At 43.4% G+C, this 15,813-nt stretch overlaps 2 protein-coding genes across 11 annotated transcripts; one reads left to right on the forward strand and one right to left on the reverse strand.

Moving 5' to 3' along the window:
* The first annotated feature begins 1,342 nt into the window (after nt 1–1,342).
* LOC118370707 (receptor-type tyrosine-protein phosphatase V-like) lies at nt 1,343–5,771 on the forward strand. 8 transcript variants are annotated; one of them, XM_052481934.1, is made up of 11 exons: nt 1,343–1,506; nt 2,074–2,243; nt 2,525–2,624; nt 2,960–3,050; nt 3,234–3,310; nt 3,366–3,527; nt 3,851–3,973; nt 4,168–4,328; nt 4,724–4,859; nt 5,288–5,355; nt 5,499–5,771. In XM_052481934.1, the coding sequence occupies exons 2-11, from the start codon at nt 2,239–2,241 to the stop codon at nt 5,749–5,751; spliced, it is 1,176 nt and encodes a 391-aa protein (XP_052337894.1). In that variant the 5' UTR covers nt 1,343–1,506; nt 2,074–2,238; the 3' UTR covers nt 5,752–5,771. The 8 variants fall into 8 exon arrangements, with proteins under 8 accessions (XP_052337894.1, XP_052337897.1, XP_035611677.1 ...); XM_052481937.1 differs by having other exon boundaries at nt 5,502–5,771; XM_035755784.2 differs by having other exon boundaries at nt 3,393–3,527.
* A 1,383-nt stretch (nt 5,772–7,154) lies between these two features.
* On the reverse strand, nt 7,155–15,351 carry LOC118370705 (transcriptional regulator QRICH1-like). 3 transcript variants are annotated; one of them, XM_052481933.1, is made up of 13 exons: nt 15,075–15,351; nt 14,641–14,722; nt 13,618–13,918; nt 13,410–13,511; nt 13,138–13,281; nt 12,344–13,066; nt 12,006–12,171; nt 11,750–11,904; nt 11,533–11,648; nt 11,292–11,405; nt 11,060–11,211; nt 10,861–10,951; nt 7,155–9,927 (listed from the first exon to the last, which is right to left on the reverse strand). In XM_052481933.1, the coding sequence occupies exons 3-13, from the start codon at nt 13,873–13,875 to the stop codon at nt 9,750–9,752; spliced, it is 2,199 nt and encodes a 732-aa protein (XP_052337893.1). In that variant the 5' UTR covers nt 13,876–13,918; nt 14,641–14,722; nt 15,075–15,351; the 3' UTR covers nt 7,155–9,749. The 3 variants fall into 3 exon arrangements, with proteins under 3 accessions (XP_052337893.1, XP_035611676.1, XP_052337892.1); XM_035755783.2 differs by lacking the exon at nt 14,641–14,722 and having other exon boundaries at nt 11,292–11,400; nt 11,534–11,648; XM_052481932.1 differs by lacking the exon at nt 14,641–14,722 and having other exon boundaries at nt 15,075–15,350.
* Nucleotides 15,352–15,813: the final 462 nt, after the last annotated feature.

Raw genomic sequence — 15,813 nt, forward strand, 5'->3', positions numbered from 1 at the left:
AACATCAGTTCCCGACCTCACTAATGCTCTTGTGGTTGAATGGAAGCAAGTCCCCGCAGCAATGTTCCAACATCTAGTGGAAAGCCTTCCCAGAAGAGTGGAGACTGTTAAAGCAGCAAAGGGGGGACCAACTTCATATTAATGCCCATGATTTTGGAATGAGATGTTCGACAAGCAGTTGTTCCATATACTTTTGGTAATGCAGTGTACCTGCTGACATTCACCACTGACATTTTACCATCTTCAGTTTGTTCAATTTGGGACATTCAAGATTCCTGTTAACACTGGTAACTACTGACATATCAAACACAAATAAATAACATTTATCTTCAATGCTTTTGATTGTATTAGACATCCTTGTCAAACCATGAGGAAATAGGTCATTGCAATAATCCTAGGTACAGTGCCTTGCGAAAGTATTCGGCCCCCTTGAACTTTGCGACCTTTTGCCACATTTCAGGCTTCAAACATAAAGATATAAAACTGTATTTTTTTTGAAGAATCACAACAAGTGGGACACAATCATGAAGTGGAACAACATTTATTGGATATTTCAAACTTTTTTAACAAATCAAAAACTGAAAAATTGGGCGTGCAAAATTATTCAGCCCCCTGAAGTTAATACTTTGTAGCGCCACCTTTTGCTCGAATCGAAAGGTTGCACGATCGAATCCCCGAGCTGACAAGGTACAAATATGTCCTTCTACCCCCTGTTCCTAGGCCATCATTGTAAATAAGAATTTGTTCTTAACTGACTTGCCTAGTTAAATAAAGATACAATTATAAATGTCTTAATTGTATCTAGTCATGCCATGGTCACTTTCTCTGCTAGAATGAGATGCACAATTGAAAATCATTGGGATTCTGTAACCTTGACTACCTAGAATTTGGATTTCTAGAATGAATGCTAATTCTATGGACTAATGACCCTCTCCTTCTATTCATGGTCTCAATAAACAATGTTCCCCATATGAAACTAAAATTAACTGCATTTCACAGGAGCAATACATAATGTCTTTCTTGTAAGAATTCTTAGAAGTTGTTTTAGTATTTGTATAAGTGATATAAGTATTTAATTAATAAGAATATTGCTAAGACCAGTGGTATCTGTTTTTCAAGTCTACTGTGTAGGAGTGGTAAAGGCAGGTTACCTAGCAGGATTTGAAGTATTATTACATTTTATAGGTACCATTCATGAGCAACGAGTGGGATTAAACGTGGCAGTATTAGCAGTATTACAATACATTGTCTTAAAGAATATCAAATAAAACATTATCCACAGCCACATACCTTCCTTAAGTATTTGTTTCTTTCTCTCCGCCCCTTTAGTCTCTGTCTCAACCCACCCCTCTCCCTGCCACTTTCAGAGAGAGAGCGAGAGAGAAAGAAAATGTGGTGGTTTGGATAACTGGGGCAAGGTAACTTGACAAGATAGGACACATCGAAGGGAAGGGAGCCACCGGTTGCTCTCTAAACTCTTTCTCACTTAAAGGAACACTTACAAAGGTAATAGTAAAATAAGAAATAATACGTTGGTGTTGCTCACCCCTTCTGGGCTGTACACTTGTGTTGTACACCTGTTGGTGTAGGTTTTTCTAGTGTTCTCAGGTTGGTGATGAATGCGTCTTTTGTTTGTGTCAGACAGTGTTCAACAGAAAATGTTTTGGGTGCTAGCAGTTGATTCTGCAACCTTATTCTGTAGGCTATATTTGACTTTGTTCTATAGTGTTAATTATATATTTTTAAATGGTGTAATATGAGACATTCTTACTGCCTTTTGAGCTCCTTGAACAAATTCAAACCATCTTGTGTAAGAATGTTAGGCTTCCGGTGCCGCCCAACATTTAAAAAAAATATTAATGCACATCTGTATATTTGTATGTTTTTATGAAAGTATTTATTGTGTGTTTGTGTTTGGTGTGACATGGTCTTTTTGGTGAGCCAAATTCCTCTAACTAGCGAGGGAAGGGTCAGTAACTTCAGTTTAGTTCTACATTCAAGTTCCACTTTTTTGACCATTTTGACCAAGGCATAGTAATCACAGAGGCTTTGCTATTTCTTCCACATGATCAGTGATGCAGAAGCCTCTCATCCAGGATTGGGCACTGCAATCATCTGGTCTGTTGTTCTACAACTACCAAACGAAACCCCACAAGTCTGAACCCCTCTACGCTACATACTCCTGTTATTGGTTACCACAGGAAGCTTAAAGCCTAATCTCTGCACCTGTAACAAAACATGAGGTGAGGAACTTTGAATGTCATTGAGCGACTGGATTGAATAACTTGAGTCTTTGTTGAAATGGTGTTGAAGAGAAAAGTAACTATTGATTGGCTGATTGAATGCTGTTAGAACTGTTTTAGCCTATTGTTGCTTCCTCAAGTCTAATGGAATGATGGCATTAAGAACATTCTGGGTGTAGTCACTTGGAAAAATGCCACTGAGTAAAATTGGAGCTCAATTTAAAGAGTTGTTTAAAGAGTGTTGTTGATTGACTGAGTATTGTTGCCATATTTCCATATAGGGTACGGGTGTTCTCACGGGAACATATACTACAGGAATTCCATCTGCGCTGTCAATCACTCGCTGCCAAGGACAACAGTGGTTTCTGGCAGAAGTTTGAGGTAAACCAATCTCAACCAGTCTTCTATTGAGTAATACCCTGGCTCTGTAATCCAGAAGTGTTTCCAAACTCCAGTATCCCCAACACACATTTTTGTTGTAGCCCCAGACAAGCAAACCTGATTCAACTTGTTAACTAATCATCAAGCCCTCAATGAGTTGAATCAGGTGAGTTTTTCCAAGGTTACAACAAAAATGTGTACTGTTGGGGGTCCTGGAGGACTGGAGTTGAGAAACACCAGGCTGTTGAGCCTTGGAGACTTTGTGCAGTGTCTGCTGTGGCAGTAAAGTTCCACTTTCATAGTGTCCCTTTAGTTGCTGTTTTTTCATTGTTCAGGAGCTGAATGATGTTGGTAAAGAGTTCACTACCAGGGCTGGAAACCTGGAGGCCAACAGAGAGAAGAACAGATACCCCTACATACTGCCTTGTGAGTATTATGGTACATACCATATCAGGGCACCACCACATGCTACCTCTGAGTAATAGTTTATTACCATGATAATATGACCTGCTGTATCTAAGCACATAAACATTATCTTCACATCTATCCCATGTGTGGTAATGCTTCCCATTTTCTGATCACTTTGATTAATGGTCCCTGTGGTTTCAGATGACCACAGTCGAGTGAGGCTGTCCCTGCTAGACTCCAAGCTACACTCAGATTATATCAACGCTAGTTATGTCCCTGTGAGTACTCTGTCTGTCTGTCGCTGTATGTCTGTCTGTCTATTCATTCATCAAGTCTGCGGTCTGTCTATCTGCTCCTCAGGGTGGATGTACGGAGCGAGACTTCATTTGTACCCAGGGTCCTTTGCACAGCACTATCGCTGACTTCTGGAGGATGGTATGGGAGCAGAACGTTAGGATCATCATCATGGTGACCGCCCTGAAACAGAAGGACATGGTGAGTGAGGGATTTGATGGCGATGGGACACTGAACAATTCTCAAATGCATTAAACGTTCATGAGTAACATGTTGACTACATTCACAGCATCAAGTTTGACCCGTAAACTTGCATAGTTCTTCTGGTTTTATATTGCCCTCGTTGCCACCCATGAAGTTATGGAAAAGTCTCCGTAAGCATATTCTTGCCCCTGTTGATGTGGGTGCTGCACAGAGTTGGTGTATCTACCATGAATTTGTCATAGTGTCACATTTCCTGCTGTGCACACAGTAGTGTCTATACTTTTTATTAGTTAGACAACGTGTTGACCGTGTTTCTCCAGGTGCTGTGTGATGAGTACTGGCCAATGGAGCAAGGGACGGTGTCGTACGGAGCGGTCCAGGTTACCACAGTGTCTCGTAAACGGCGTCCAGATTATTTCATCACCACCATTCACTTACGACAGGTGAGGCCCAGGTCCTGTCATTTCCTAGTTGTCCTATTTTATTGTAACAAAGACTATTAGTTTCAGCCACTGGTCAACAGATGTAGGCTATTTCCAAGATGAATTGTGTGTCTGAGTGGTACAGATAGTGAGTTTGTCTGGTGTGTGTGGTTGTTCTGGTAGTGTGGTTGTGCTGATAGTGTGTGTCGTTTCAGCACGGTTTCCCCATAGAGAGGACAGTAACACACTACTACTACGCTGCCTGGCCAGACCAGGGTGTACCCAACAACCTCTCCTCTCTCTGTGCTTTCACTGAGTATGTGAGGCAGCATCTGGACACTCTACCCCTTCTGGGGCCTGCAGTGGTGCACTGCAGGTATGACCTCTGACCCAAACTCACCTAGCTTGCAAACTGTCTCACACTTTTTGTTTTCTGTGTCATTATTTATTAACCTATACTTTTTGGCCTTGATATTTCTGTGACAGAAACATTAATAAAATGTTACATTTGCAAGTATACAGTGTGCAGCACTGTCTTTTTTTGTTTATTAACTGAAAATAGCTGAATGCCAGTCACATTTCCATCACTGTAAAACATTTAAATCATAGTCATTGTGTTGGTTTCTTAATATTTGCAGATATCTATGTGTATGAATCTCAGTTGAGACAATATCTCTATATAAAGTATGTGTGCCGATTACACCTCTTTTAAATGCTGTTTGTATCTCTCTGTGCCAATTACATCTCTTAAATGCTGCTGGCATCTCTCAGTGCAGGTGTGGGGCGGTCTGGGACATTTGTCGCTCTGCTATGGCTGATGCAGCTGTGTGTGCGTGGCATCATGCCTGATGTTAGAGCCGCCGTGGAGGACCTGAGACGGCACAGAGTCATGATGGTCCAGAACCTGGTCAGTCCACAACTACTGAGAATATTGATGATTAGCTGAATAAGTTGTGTTGGGATATAAACACAAATGTGCACCCCCATAGATAGAAACCCTGCCCCAGGACAGTGATTCATTAGGATCCTTGTTACACATCATCAATAGATAACTGAAGGCTTGGAGACAAAACTTCTTTTGATGCTGCATTGAAAGTAGTTTGTCTCTAGCCTCCCCATTTATTAAGTTGTGATAATGGTTCCTGATGACCTACTAGTACAATGTGAGGCTATATAACCCTTCAGAAAAGGATAGGGCAGCTGAAGGCTCCTCTCTGCTGGCAAGTTAGTCTAAGACCCCCCCAGGTCAAGAGCTCAGCTTGTCACAATGTTCATGTCATCTTCATTAGCTGCAGAATGTTCTCAGTGTTGTGTTCCCTCACTGCATGTACCCAGGAGCAGTATATACTGGTTCATCAGTGTCTAATGCACTGGCTGAGTGGAGGGAGTGTGGGACCTCTAAGGTGAGAACAAAGCAAACACTCAGGTATTACCTTTTTTGAAAATGTTAATGTTTCAGATGGTAACAATGTCTATTGAAACAGACAGTATCATATTACACTGTGCTATTTGATTCAGCTGGCTATCAAAACTCTCAATATCTCAGCAGAGTACAGAGTCATGCTGGCCCTGCTCATGTTGATTGGGGGAAGGATCACCCCCTCACCACCTCAGGGCGATCAGGTCAGGGAAACTCATCGAGGAGGAGGCGCAGGCGGGAACAGGAACAGCACACACCCCATCCAGTCCAAACCCAACCACAAACCCAGAGCTCCGTGCAACAGCTGCTCAACCCTAGGAACTTGCTAAGAAGACTGCTGCCCCCCTCTATGCATATTAATCCACAAAAACACACTTGAGGACTAATCGCACAAATGCACACACCCAACACCTTAATCCGCATTTACACACCAATCTATAGCCACACCCTCATCTTCACTCAGTCACACACCTGGAGGGGCTAACTCCGTCTGAACAAACAATAGTACACACAACCATGTATCTACAAGTGAAACCACACATCCAAACTTTGCCAAGTGGGAATGGGCTGATGTATTCCTCTCCAACACACCTGGGGTTGAGGGAAGATGTCCCGACCTAGGGACTACTGTAAGTTGTGTGATTACATATAACAAGGCCTTTGACTGAGTGGGAAGGGGACTTGCCCCTATGAGATGACTGTGTGTGTGTGTGTGTGTGTGACAAGACATACAAAGGAGGCAGCCGCAACAACAGATCCATCTACTTCCTGGATCAGTCCGACAGACATACGGAGGAACATGCCTCTCCGGTTGAACCTGTTCCTCCAGACTGGATTACCAACCATGAAGAACTAAGGCCTGAGGTAATGGGGGAGATATGTACTTGATCACAAATGGTGCTGAGACGCATCTATTCTCATGAATGCCTGACTGCAAAACCAAGATTGTCCCTATGTATAAGGTTGCAGCAATGTTGAAATGCATTTAAAAAGCATAGTAGTGTACTGGAACAAGATTTGTACGTTGTATGACGTAGTACAACATTGTTACATGTGTCTCTCACTGCTTGTTTATCTTCTCGGTGAAAAACAGCCTCTACCACAATTTAGACCCTTGATTTACATTAGGAAAATTATATGAAAAACATTAAACTACTTTGCAGAAACTAAGCACTATTGTTCACGTTATCTCCAGAGAAAAACACAAACACGTGGTGAATCACTGCACAAAAGGTAATGTTTGAAAAATCGCAGAGGCACTGTCATAACAAAGTAGACCTTAAATATAGAAAATAAACAGAACAGTGGATGAAAACCCACATCTGTTTCATTCGTCATGAACAGTACACTGGGGCCAGGAGTTTTTCCTGCTCAGGCCACTGTAATTAGAGCCAGGAGTTAACAGACCCTATATCCTGGCCAGGGAAAACTCCTGGTTCTATGATGTATAATACACATGCTACCAAGTGTATTACTTTATCAAGTACTATTAATGCTGTTAGACTCCCTCATACGGTAGCTGCAGGCTGTAATGCACTGTATTGAGGTCAGAGAATAACAAAGACCTCTGGGGGCTAACAGGCTATATTAGCATAAGCAGAATCATTGACAGCTTCCACCATTTTAATGTAGTCAACTGGGTGGGACCTCCAACTTCATTAGCTGTTGACTCTGTTGGAGTCATGTCCTACCCAGTCATCAGGAGGGATCAGTAAAGAAGAAAATGGACTATTTCAAAATGGAGATTGTCATAATGGCACAGATGCAAAGAGGAGTCCTCCATCTTGCTCTATGGATGAGGTCCATATAAGAAAGTGGTTTAATAGTCAACAATGACTAAGCCAGGGTCGCATTCAAAGCTCACAACGTAGCAAAACATTTAACAGAAAGAAAAGGTCTGTTCTTATGACAAGTTTATGTGGAACACTTTCATTCACTGCCTGCCATAATCCATTAGGGGCCACAACAGCCCGAGCACCATTCAGTCAGTTCACTGTGCCTCCAGACAGTTCAGTAAGGTCATCACAGGTCTGTTCAGTCCAGTATCACACAGAGAAGGAGAGGAAAACAAAAGAGTAAAACCCATCCTGGTTGTGAAGTTGCAGGTGAGTCCATATATACACACACACCTGTTCACAGCTGGGCAACAATGAGATCAGGAAAACTATTAAGAAAGAGGAAATGCAACAAAGAGGGGTACTCATGACAATGACAAAGAAGCAGCAGTGTCTAGTTAACAGCAACATAAAAAAAACATGTATTTTACAGAATAAAACAGGAGAAATGCATATCCCTCAGTCTGTTGGTGAACAGAAAAGAATTACAACAGTAATGCTTAAACAAAGAAAAATAAAAAGGAACAAAAATAATAATAATATGTTAGTTTTTCATAATGAATCTTGTTCTGGGATGCAGCTCTGCAGTGGTTACTTGCTGGCACAACCACAAAGGCATAGCATCTGATTTTAAACCTAACCAACACTCATTAGACCCCAAAAAATAAAAAATTATGACAATATAGCCAATTTTGACTGCAGCTGGCATATCTAAGGGGAAAACAAAGTTAGCCTACAGGACAAGACTCATGACGCATTAACCTGCAACTACTTCCTTTGGCAAAAATATTTGATGGAAAGGTTGTATTTAAGGCTGAGTTTACAAAGGCAGCCCTATTCTGATGTTCTGCCCAATAATTGGCAAAAGAGACTCACAAGCGATATTCTCTGTATGGATGAAAGTTAAGTATGCATCTTGGGATGTGCAGTGGACAAAACTTTAGGAACACCCGCTCTTTCCAAGACAGACTGACCAGGTGACAGCTAGGATCCCTTATTGATGTCACCTGTTACGTCCACTTCAAATCAGTGTAGAACCAGACAGGTTAAAGAAGGATTTATAAGCCTTAAGACATGGATTGTGTGCCATTGAGGGTCATTGGGCAAAACAACAGATTTTAGTGCCTTTGAACAGTGTAGGGCAGTATGGTGCCAGGCACATGAGTTTGAATGTGTCAAGATCTGCAACGCTGCTGGGTTTTTCCATGCTCAACAGTTTCCCATGTGTATCGAGAAAATCTAGCCAACTTGACAAAATAATGGGAAGCATTGGAGTCAACATGGGCCAACATCCCTGTGGAATGCCACTCAATATTAGGAAGGTGTTGCTAATGTTTTGTACCCTGCATGCGCTATACACTAGTACTTCCAACCCTCTTCTCAGGGACCACCAGAAGTTTCAACTTTTGATTTTAGCCAGAAACTTGTACAACTGATTCAATTAGTCAATGAGTTGATGATTAGCAGACTAATTGAAACAGGTGTGCCAGTTTAAGGCTACAACAAAAATCTGAAACATTTGTTCGTCCCAGAGGAGAGGGTTGGGAAATCCTGCTATACACAGACAATTAACATGTACATACATTTAAAAACGCCCACACCAATAGAAAGCCACTTTTTTGGGGTGAAAGACAATTGCCAGAGCTTACCCATGACGTTGCACAACGATGTGAATCAATAAATCATTGTTTTAGTCAAAGTATGATATTTGGGCTTGAAGTGACAAATCCAAATGTGTAACTTCGGACGTTTCCATGAGGCTTACATGCCTTTTTCTATGAGGTGACGTGAAAATTATTTTCACCCTGTTTCACTTCGGGGCTGGGCTTTATTTAAATGTTATCACCCACCAACATGGCAATATTTATTAAATCAGAAACACCTGCTGCAAAGTTCTTCCTAATCAAGAGTCATCTGAGAAACAAACAGCTTTTCTCTGTAGCCTACACGAGTTTCCACTAGATAAAAACAGTCACAAAGTCAACATTGGCAATATCATACATACAAATTCATGAAAACAAAAAGTAGCTTATTTTTTTACCGTAAGGATAGGCTAAGGTTAGCAGTGTGGTTAAGGTGAGAGTTGAGTTTAAAATCAGATTTTAAGATCATGTTGAAATAGAAAGGGTTTATGACTTTGTGGCTGTGTTAACTAGTGACAACCCTACACTTGGGCACCTTGCCACGGAGCAAACTAATGTTTTTACCAGAAAATTATCACAATCCCTTGGATAATGTGTGAAGTTAGAATTCTTTTTGAGCCGGCAGGAGGGATGGACCAATGAATTATAGACCTACTCGTGAATAAACATTCCATAACTGCAGTTGGCAGTAAATCGCCAACCGTGGCTTTATACTGTTCAAACACCACACTCCGGGTGGCAGTAGGAACCCTTTCAGTTTGTTTGCCAACTCATAGAAGTAGAAGAAGAAAATGTACTACTTCAAAATAGAGATGGCCTCAATGGCCCTGCCTATGCTCTCACCGACGCCATAATGATGCGATGTCTAAGTCAATGGTCATTCCCCTCCTCCAGTCCTGCTAGTGTATGTTGGCAACAGCTTCCTGGATCTCTCTCACGATAAGGCAGCGAGCGAGGATGTGCTCCATCTGCTCTCTGTTGATTGGCTGGGTGGAGTACCACAGGGGGCTGTTGGGTGCCACGACTGGTTCAGGGTTCAGGTAGAAGGCATCGTTGCGGCCTTTAGCACTCTGTGGACTGAGAAAGAGAGGTTAGTATTATGTGACAAATGGGGGAAAAAAGTCCATGTTAACTGCTATTTATCAGTTTTCCATTCTAAAATATAATGGGAAATCCTACTGCGTGGTATGACTGCTAGGGGCAATGAAGTTCTACCGCAGTAGTCCGGGTAGCTATTTGGTTAACTATTTAGCAGTCTTATGGCTTGGGGATAGACGCTATTCACTGTCCTGTTGCACCAGAATTGGTGCATCGGCACTGTTTGCCGTGCGGTAGCAGAGAGAACAGTCTGACTTGCGTGGCTGGAATCTTGACAATTTTTAGGGCCTTCCATCTACTGATTAAAAGGAGAAGAATTTTAGCATTCTAATGCTGCTAAATGTATGCCCCAACTCCCATTATAAAGTAAATAACACCATGTTGAAACGGGAGTAAATGTCGAACAGTGATATGAGAAAGATTCACCTGTTTCAGCAGTGCGAGTCATGGCTCAAATGGTGCTTGCATTTAGCAAAGTACCTCAACTCAAATAGGTCATTGGCAATGGCTGCAATAATTTCTGTAATCAGCACTTTCTTTTCCAACTGTTAAGGACGATTACATGCGGAGCACTTTATATCCGTCACAAATCATTTGAAAGACGCATATCCCCTTTTAACGTCACAGCATTGTTGCGTTAGGTAGGCCAATTTGTAAAAAAGAAATCTAATAAATCCCATTACGACGATGATCAGGACCTGTTATTGGTAGTTTTGTGATAACTGAATTGTGATTTCAATTTCATTTGTTAGGGATTTTCTTAATGTTAATGATAAAATTTAGTTTTAAAAAATGTAACGTTCACACCCCTAGTTGTATATTAGTGTTCTACAAATATCAGGCTAGATTCAGAGGCATTATGTACCCTTCAACTGTTTCCTTCACACCCTTACTCCTTGTCCCTCAACTCACCATTTGAAGAGGTAGAAGTCGTAGAGTTTGATGGGGCAGCGCAGAGGGTTTTCTGGGTGCTCCAACTGCTCTGCATACATGTCATCTGTCACTACGGGAGAGGGGTTAGAGGTTACCACCAAGTTTTTGCATGTCACAAAGAGCCATGTACAGTATTTGACCCCTAGCTCTCCTGTCCTGGGTCTGGGTGACCGCTCACCTTTCTGTCCTATCTGGTGCTGGCCAACAGGCTTCAGGTAGCGGATGCTGGTGCACTTGTCTTTGGGGTTGTTGGGGCTCTTCCTGGTGTGTCTCAGGACCTTGGAGAAGGCCAGCTTCAGATGCTGCTCCACAGTCTTCAGCTGAAAGTACCTAGGGGGGACAAAGAGGTGTTAGATACATGCATTTTGTGTGTGTGTGTGTATATATATATATGTGTGTAACTTACTCACTTGGTGTTGAAGAACATCAGCGTAGTCAGTAGCGTTGCAGGGGAATGGGCACCCAGCTGTTTACACTCCCACAGCATCTCCTCTGTCACCTGACTGGCGATGAGGTAACCTGGGCCAGGAAGTCATAAAACAGCAAAAGACATGAAACACCTGACATGTTTTATTCATCACTAATTCATACAGGTGATATGTACAATGTGTATGGTTGGGCTCTAATGGACTATATTGATTTCTGTTCTTACCTAGTGGATGGACACTTGGCCTCCATGGCTCCAGTATCCGATGCAGACACTGGGAGAAGCGCCCGTAGTATGGGTCTGAAAAAACGTCATCCACACGACCATTATCAACCAGATACTACAGAGAAAGAAAGGAAAGACAAGAGAGTAAAAAGATAGTTAGAATATGCAGTAGCTTCCATTATAGTTACTATATTCATGTGTGTGTGTGTGGGGCACCTTCTGTATGCAGAGGAAGACGTAATAGAGAACGTCAGCCCCATAAGTCTCTCCCTCCAGCCCTCGGGCCTCCTGGCACATGTGAGACAGCCCCACACTGAGCTCAGCAACCGCACACGACACCAGGTCCTCCTGGAACCTCAGTGCCTGCCGGCCTACACACACACACACAAGTATAAACAGTCAATGGGGAGCTGGCTAGCGAGGGGGTAGACATGCTGTCCGACAAAAAAAAGGTGAGTGTGAGTGTACTTACGGCCAATGGGAGCTAGTTTGTTGATCTCGTCCTTGTCCAGCTCGGCGTTCTTCCTCTGGGCCCAGAGCTTCCACACGTCAAGCCCCTCCTCAGGCTTTAGAGAACAGGGAAGCATCATCTCTGTATGCCCCTGGCCCTCCAGCTCTGCTACTGCCATGGTCTGACCCTGCGCAGACACACCAGGGCTATCAGTATGCAAAACAAATTCAGCAAGAGACCAGGCCATTCGAGTTAAGATCTCTAAACAGAAATTAAATCAGGATTATAAATTATATCAATCTTGATATAGATGTTTGGGGCTTGTAGAATTATAATCTGTAGCTGCTGAATAAAGTGACCTGTAGTTGCTGTGTGTCCTGGACCTGCACCCCTCCCTGTGTGTGCAGCACCTGCTGCTGGGGGTCCCAGATGAGCGACTGCGTGGTGTTGCCGTACCCTTGCACCGCCACAGGGATGTGGATGTTCCCGTGCATGAACTGGGCCGGGAATAGAGAGTTGGCCGCCACTGTCTGGTATTGCACTTCTTCATGACCCACCGACGACCCTGTCATCGTGGAAACTGCATGACTCGAGCCAATCGTAACTTGCGTTGGCGTAGTGTGTGCCATTGTCGTTGTAGTCCCCCCACCAACCTGCACAGCGCTGTATGCTTCCTGGGGGATGGCGATGTGTGTGACACCGCCCTGATCACGTGACCCTGGCGGGGCAGAGTAGACTGGGATGGTCCAGGTCTCTCCAGTGGGGCTGGTGATGGTACCTGTAGCACTGTACAGGTGGCTGCTATCTACAGTCAACACGTCTGGCCTCAGAGATACGTAGCTCTGCTGCTGTCCCTGACCCTGGGGGATTGCTAGCACAGTGGCCAGCTGCTGACCAGGCAGGGCGTAGGACACTGTGATGGGCATGTCCACCTTACGCTTCTTGGCTGGCTGGAGGGGGGAGGTGGTCTGGATGGTGTTTCCCCGGGGAGAGCCCTGCTGCTGGGAGGGGGAGAGAGCTCCCACCGTCTGTATCTGGATCTGTTGACCACCCGCCACCGCTGCCATCAACTGGGCCTGCAGCTTTGAGGGAGAGATGTTAAAATACATTATCCGTAAAGTATATGTGTACACCAACTGGAATGTGTGTTTACCTGTTGGTGCTGTTCTTCTGTGAGGTCCCCAGACTGTATTAGCTGGGCTGTGGTGACCCCCTGTTGATTGGAAGAGGAGGGCAGCTGCAGCACCTGGCCCCCCACCCCAACCACCTGGCCCTGATTTTGCCCCCCAATCTGCACCTACAGGAGACATATACATTTCAGGTAACCAGGATAGTCCTAGAATCTCAGCAATAATTGGCACTCATTTTTAGGAGAGTGGCAGGGACAGAGCGAGAGAGAAAGACAGAAAGAGTAGATGATTATACCTGTATTATGTCTTGGCCTTGGTGCATGGCTGTGGTCATATTTGGTGAGAGCTGCTGCTGTGCTGCCATCACCTGTTGCTGGGACACCTGTACCTGCTGTTGCTGAAGGTAGAGCACAGGGTGGTTTTATTATAATATGGATCATGTCACCAAATCCATCTCATTTTTCACAAACTAGACATTCTCTTTTCCTCACTCTGTCTCTTACCGGACAGGCCAGTTCCAGCAGTGACCCAGCCACCTCGGTGTTGTCTGTGTATATGCAGTTTGCTCCCTGCTGGTACACCGTAGTGGTGGTAGTGGTTGTGGCGGTAGCACCGCTCTGATGATTGAACTCCTGCAGTGCCTCGGGGCCCTTGTTGGCCAGGGACTCCAGAAACTCCTTCATCCGATGCTGGGGGACACTGCGTGCCTTCAGCCTCACCAGATCCTCAAACGAGCCCCCCGAACCCTCCATGTTATTCATCACAGCCCAACGCTACTCTTCTACAGGGGATAGGATGGGGTGCCTGTGTTTGTCATAGACAAGACACATGTCAGTTATTTACCTGCAGTAATCTACTTACTGTCATGAAGGCTTAAAGGGCAACTCCAAAATATGCGAAAAGCACATTTCTACATATTATAGAAATAAATCAAGTTAAAAAGTTCTACCCGAAAACATCAAATGCCAAAACATTTAAAAAAACAACTGATTTTCAAACTGAGATAAGGTGGTGGGGATGTTTGAAAATCAGTTTCAGTGATGTCAGAGAAGCATTTTTTAGGACCTTATGTTTTTATCACAGATCATAGAAACGTGCCGTTTTCACATATTTAGACAAAGGTTACAATGAATATAAGTTACAATGAATATGTAAATAGGGTTGTGGTACACTACAGTTGTCTGTCACAAAAAAAAAATAGCTTGAATTTTTGACGGAATTTAACGTTTTAGGACAAGAATATTTGCTGACAGACAAGGGGGTAACTTTTGTGGCCATTCAATCACTACCAATCGGTATTAGGTGGCCTTAGACTCCGTTCTGTCCGGACAGGACTATTACAGAGGTAAACATTCCTGCCTTCAACATCTGACAGAAGCTAAATGTTAATTCTGCTAGCATGGGGTATCGGGATTCGGGGGGTGCTGCAAAAGCGTTGTATCAACTCAGAGGAATTAAATAATCCACTCGGAAGTTGGAACAATGAAAACTGTTCAGTGACAGTCGAGGTCAGGGCGAGCGCTCACCAGGTAGGTCTTGTCCTGGTTCTTCGCTCGAGCAGGTCGGTTGCGAGAACACCGAACGAAGATGAAACAATCTCACATTTGACTGGGTGTGAATTAAGTAATTGTTCATATTGTCATTGATACTGAACAAATGCCAAGTGTACATTAGCTACTGTTTCTAAAGGCGAAATACGGGTGCTGTAAATCTACTGTAGCTAGTTAACGTTACAAGCTAACTGACGTTAGCGGACTACGGTATTTTGCTCGTTCCCGTGGAGTCCCCTCCTCCCTACCGGCCTACTAAACAAACAGAATATGCAGGTCTTGAGCAAATCAAATACGCCATGTTAATGAAAGCACAAAATAGATAATGTGGCGAATAGAACGTCAGTATAAAACGTGTTAAATTCAGTAACAGTATAGCTCTCTCCTCTCCTCCCTGGCTTTACTGTTACCTCTCTTCTCCCAGGCCGACCAAATCCACTCTCTATCCGCCCAGAAATGCAGCTCCACAAGCCAGTAGCAGCGTTTTTCTTGTGCATAAGAAAGATACAAATTGTCTCAGTGATCTTTTAGACTTGGATTTTTCACGTTTTCTTGCTATTTTGTCTATTATTTTCCCTTTTATTTTGCAGTCAGATTTCACTGGGCGCCATCTTACAACTACACCCCTTTCGTCCAATCAGATGGCGTTCTACTGCGGCGTGTTGCTAACGCGAGATTACCCTTTTCAGATGCCGCGATAAATTGATGTGACGGTCATTTTAAAGGGGACGTGCAGTGCCTCGTGACAAAAACGCTTCCAGATGAAGCATAACTCAAGATTAAATAGCAATCTAATTGCTTTAAAGTGTGAATTAAATGTATTGTTCATAAGGCTGTGTGCTGCTCAATCATGAGGAACAACCTTACAATAAATATCTCACTTTCCATTTAAATATTTTCCACATCCAAAAGCTTGAAAATAACCTTTGCTCAGCACTGTACGTAGGTAACATTATTTTAGTGAAGAACCCTGGCAGCAGGGTAATAATGACTGTGGGTACTGTGTTTTAGAAACAGCATCTGTCCCAGTCCACCTTAAAGAGCTTCTAACTGGTATCTCTTAAGGGAGACCACAGGAAATGTGCCAATTATTATTGTGGAGCTGGGAAAGCTCTGGGCAGGCAAGAGTTCATTCACATGCACTCTACT

The sequence above is a fragment of the Oncorhynchus keta genome, chromosome 27 (assembly GCF_023373465.1).
Source record: "Oncorhynchus keta strain PuntledgeMale-10-30-2019 chromosome 27, Oket_V2, whole genome shotgun sequence".
NCBI lineage: Eukaryota > Metazoa > Chordata > Actinopteri > Salmoniformes > Salmonidae > Oncorhynchus > Oncorhynchus keta.

Coding starts and splice junctions, on each gene's coding strand:
- LOC118370705 (XM_052481933.1), bottom strand. CDS start 13,875: ATGAATAACATGGAGGGTTCGGGGGGCTCGTTTGAGGATCTGGTGAGG. Junction 13,282..13,409: donor AAGGCCAAGACATAATACAG/GTATAATCATCT, acceptor TGTCTCCTGTAG/GTGCAGATTGGGGGGCAAAA. Junction 9,928..10,860: donor GACTTCTACCTCTTCAAATG/GTGAGTTGAGGG, acceptor TCTCTTTCTCAG/TCCACAGAGTGCTAAAGGCC.
- LOC118370707 (XM_052481934.1), top strand. Junction 3,051..3,233: donor ATACCCCTACATACTGCCTT/GTGAGTATTATG, acceptor CTGTGGTTTCAG/ATGACCACAGTCGAGTGAGG. Junction 3,528..3,850: donor CCCTGAAACAGAAGGACATG/GTGAGTGAGGGA, acceptor GTGTTTCTCCAG/GTGCTGTGTGATGAGTACTG.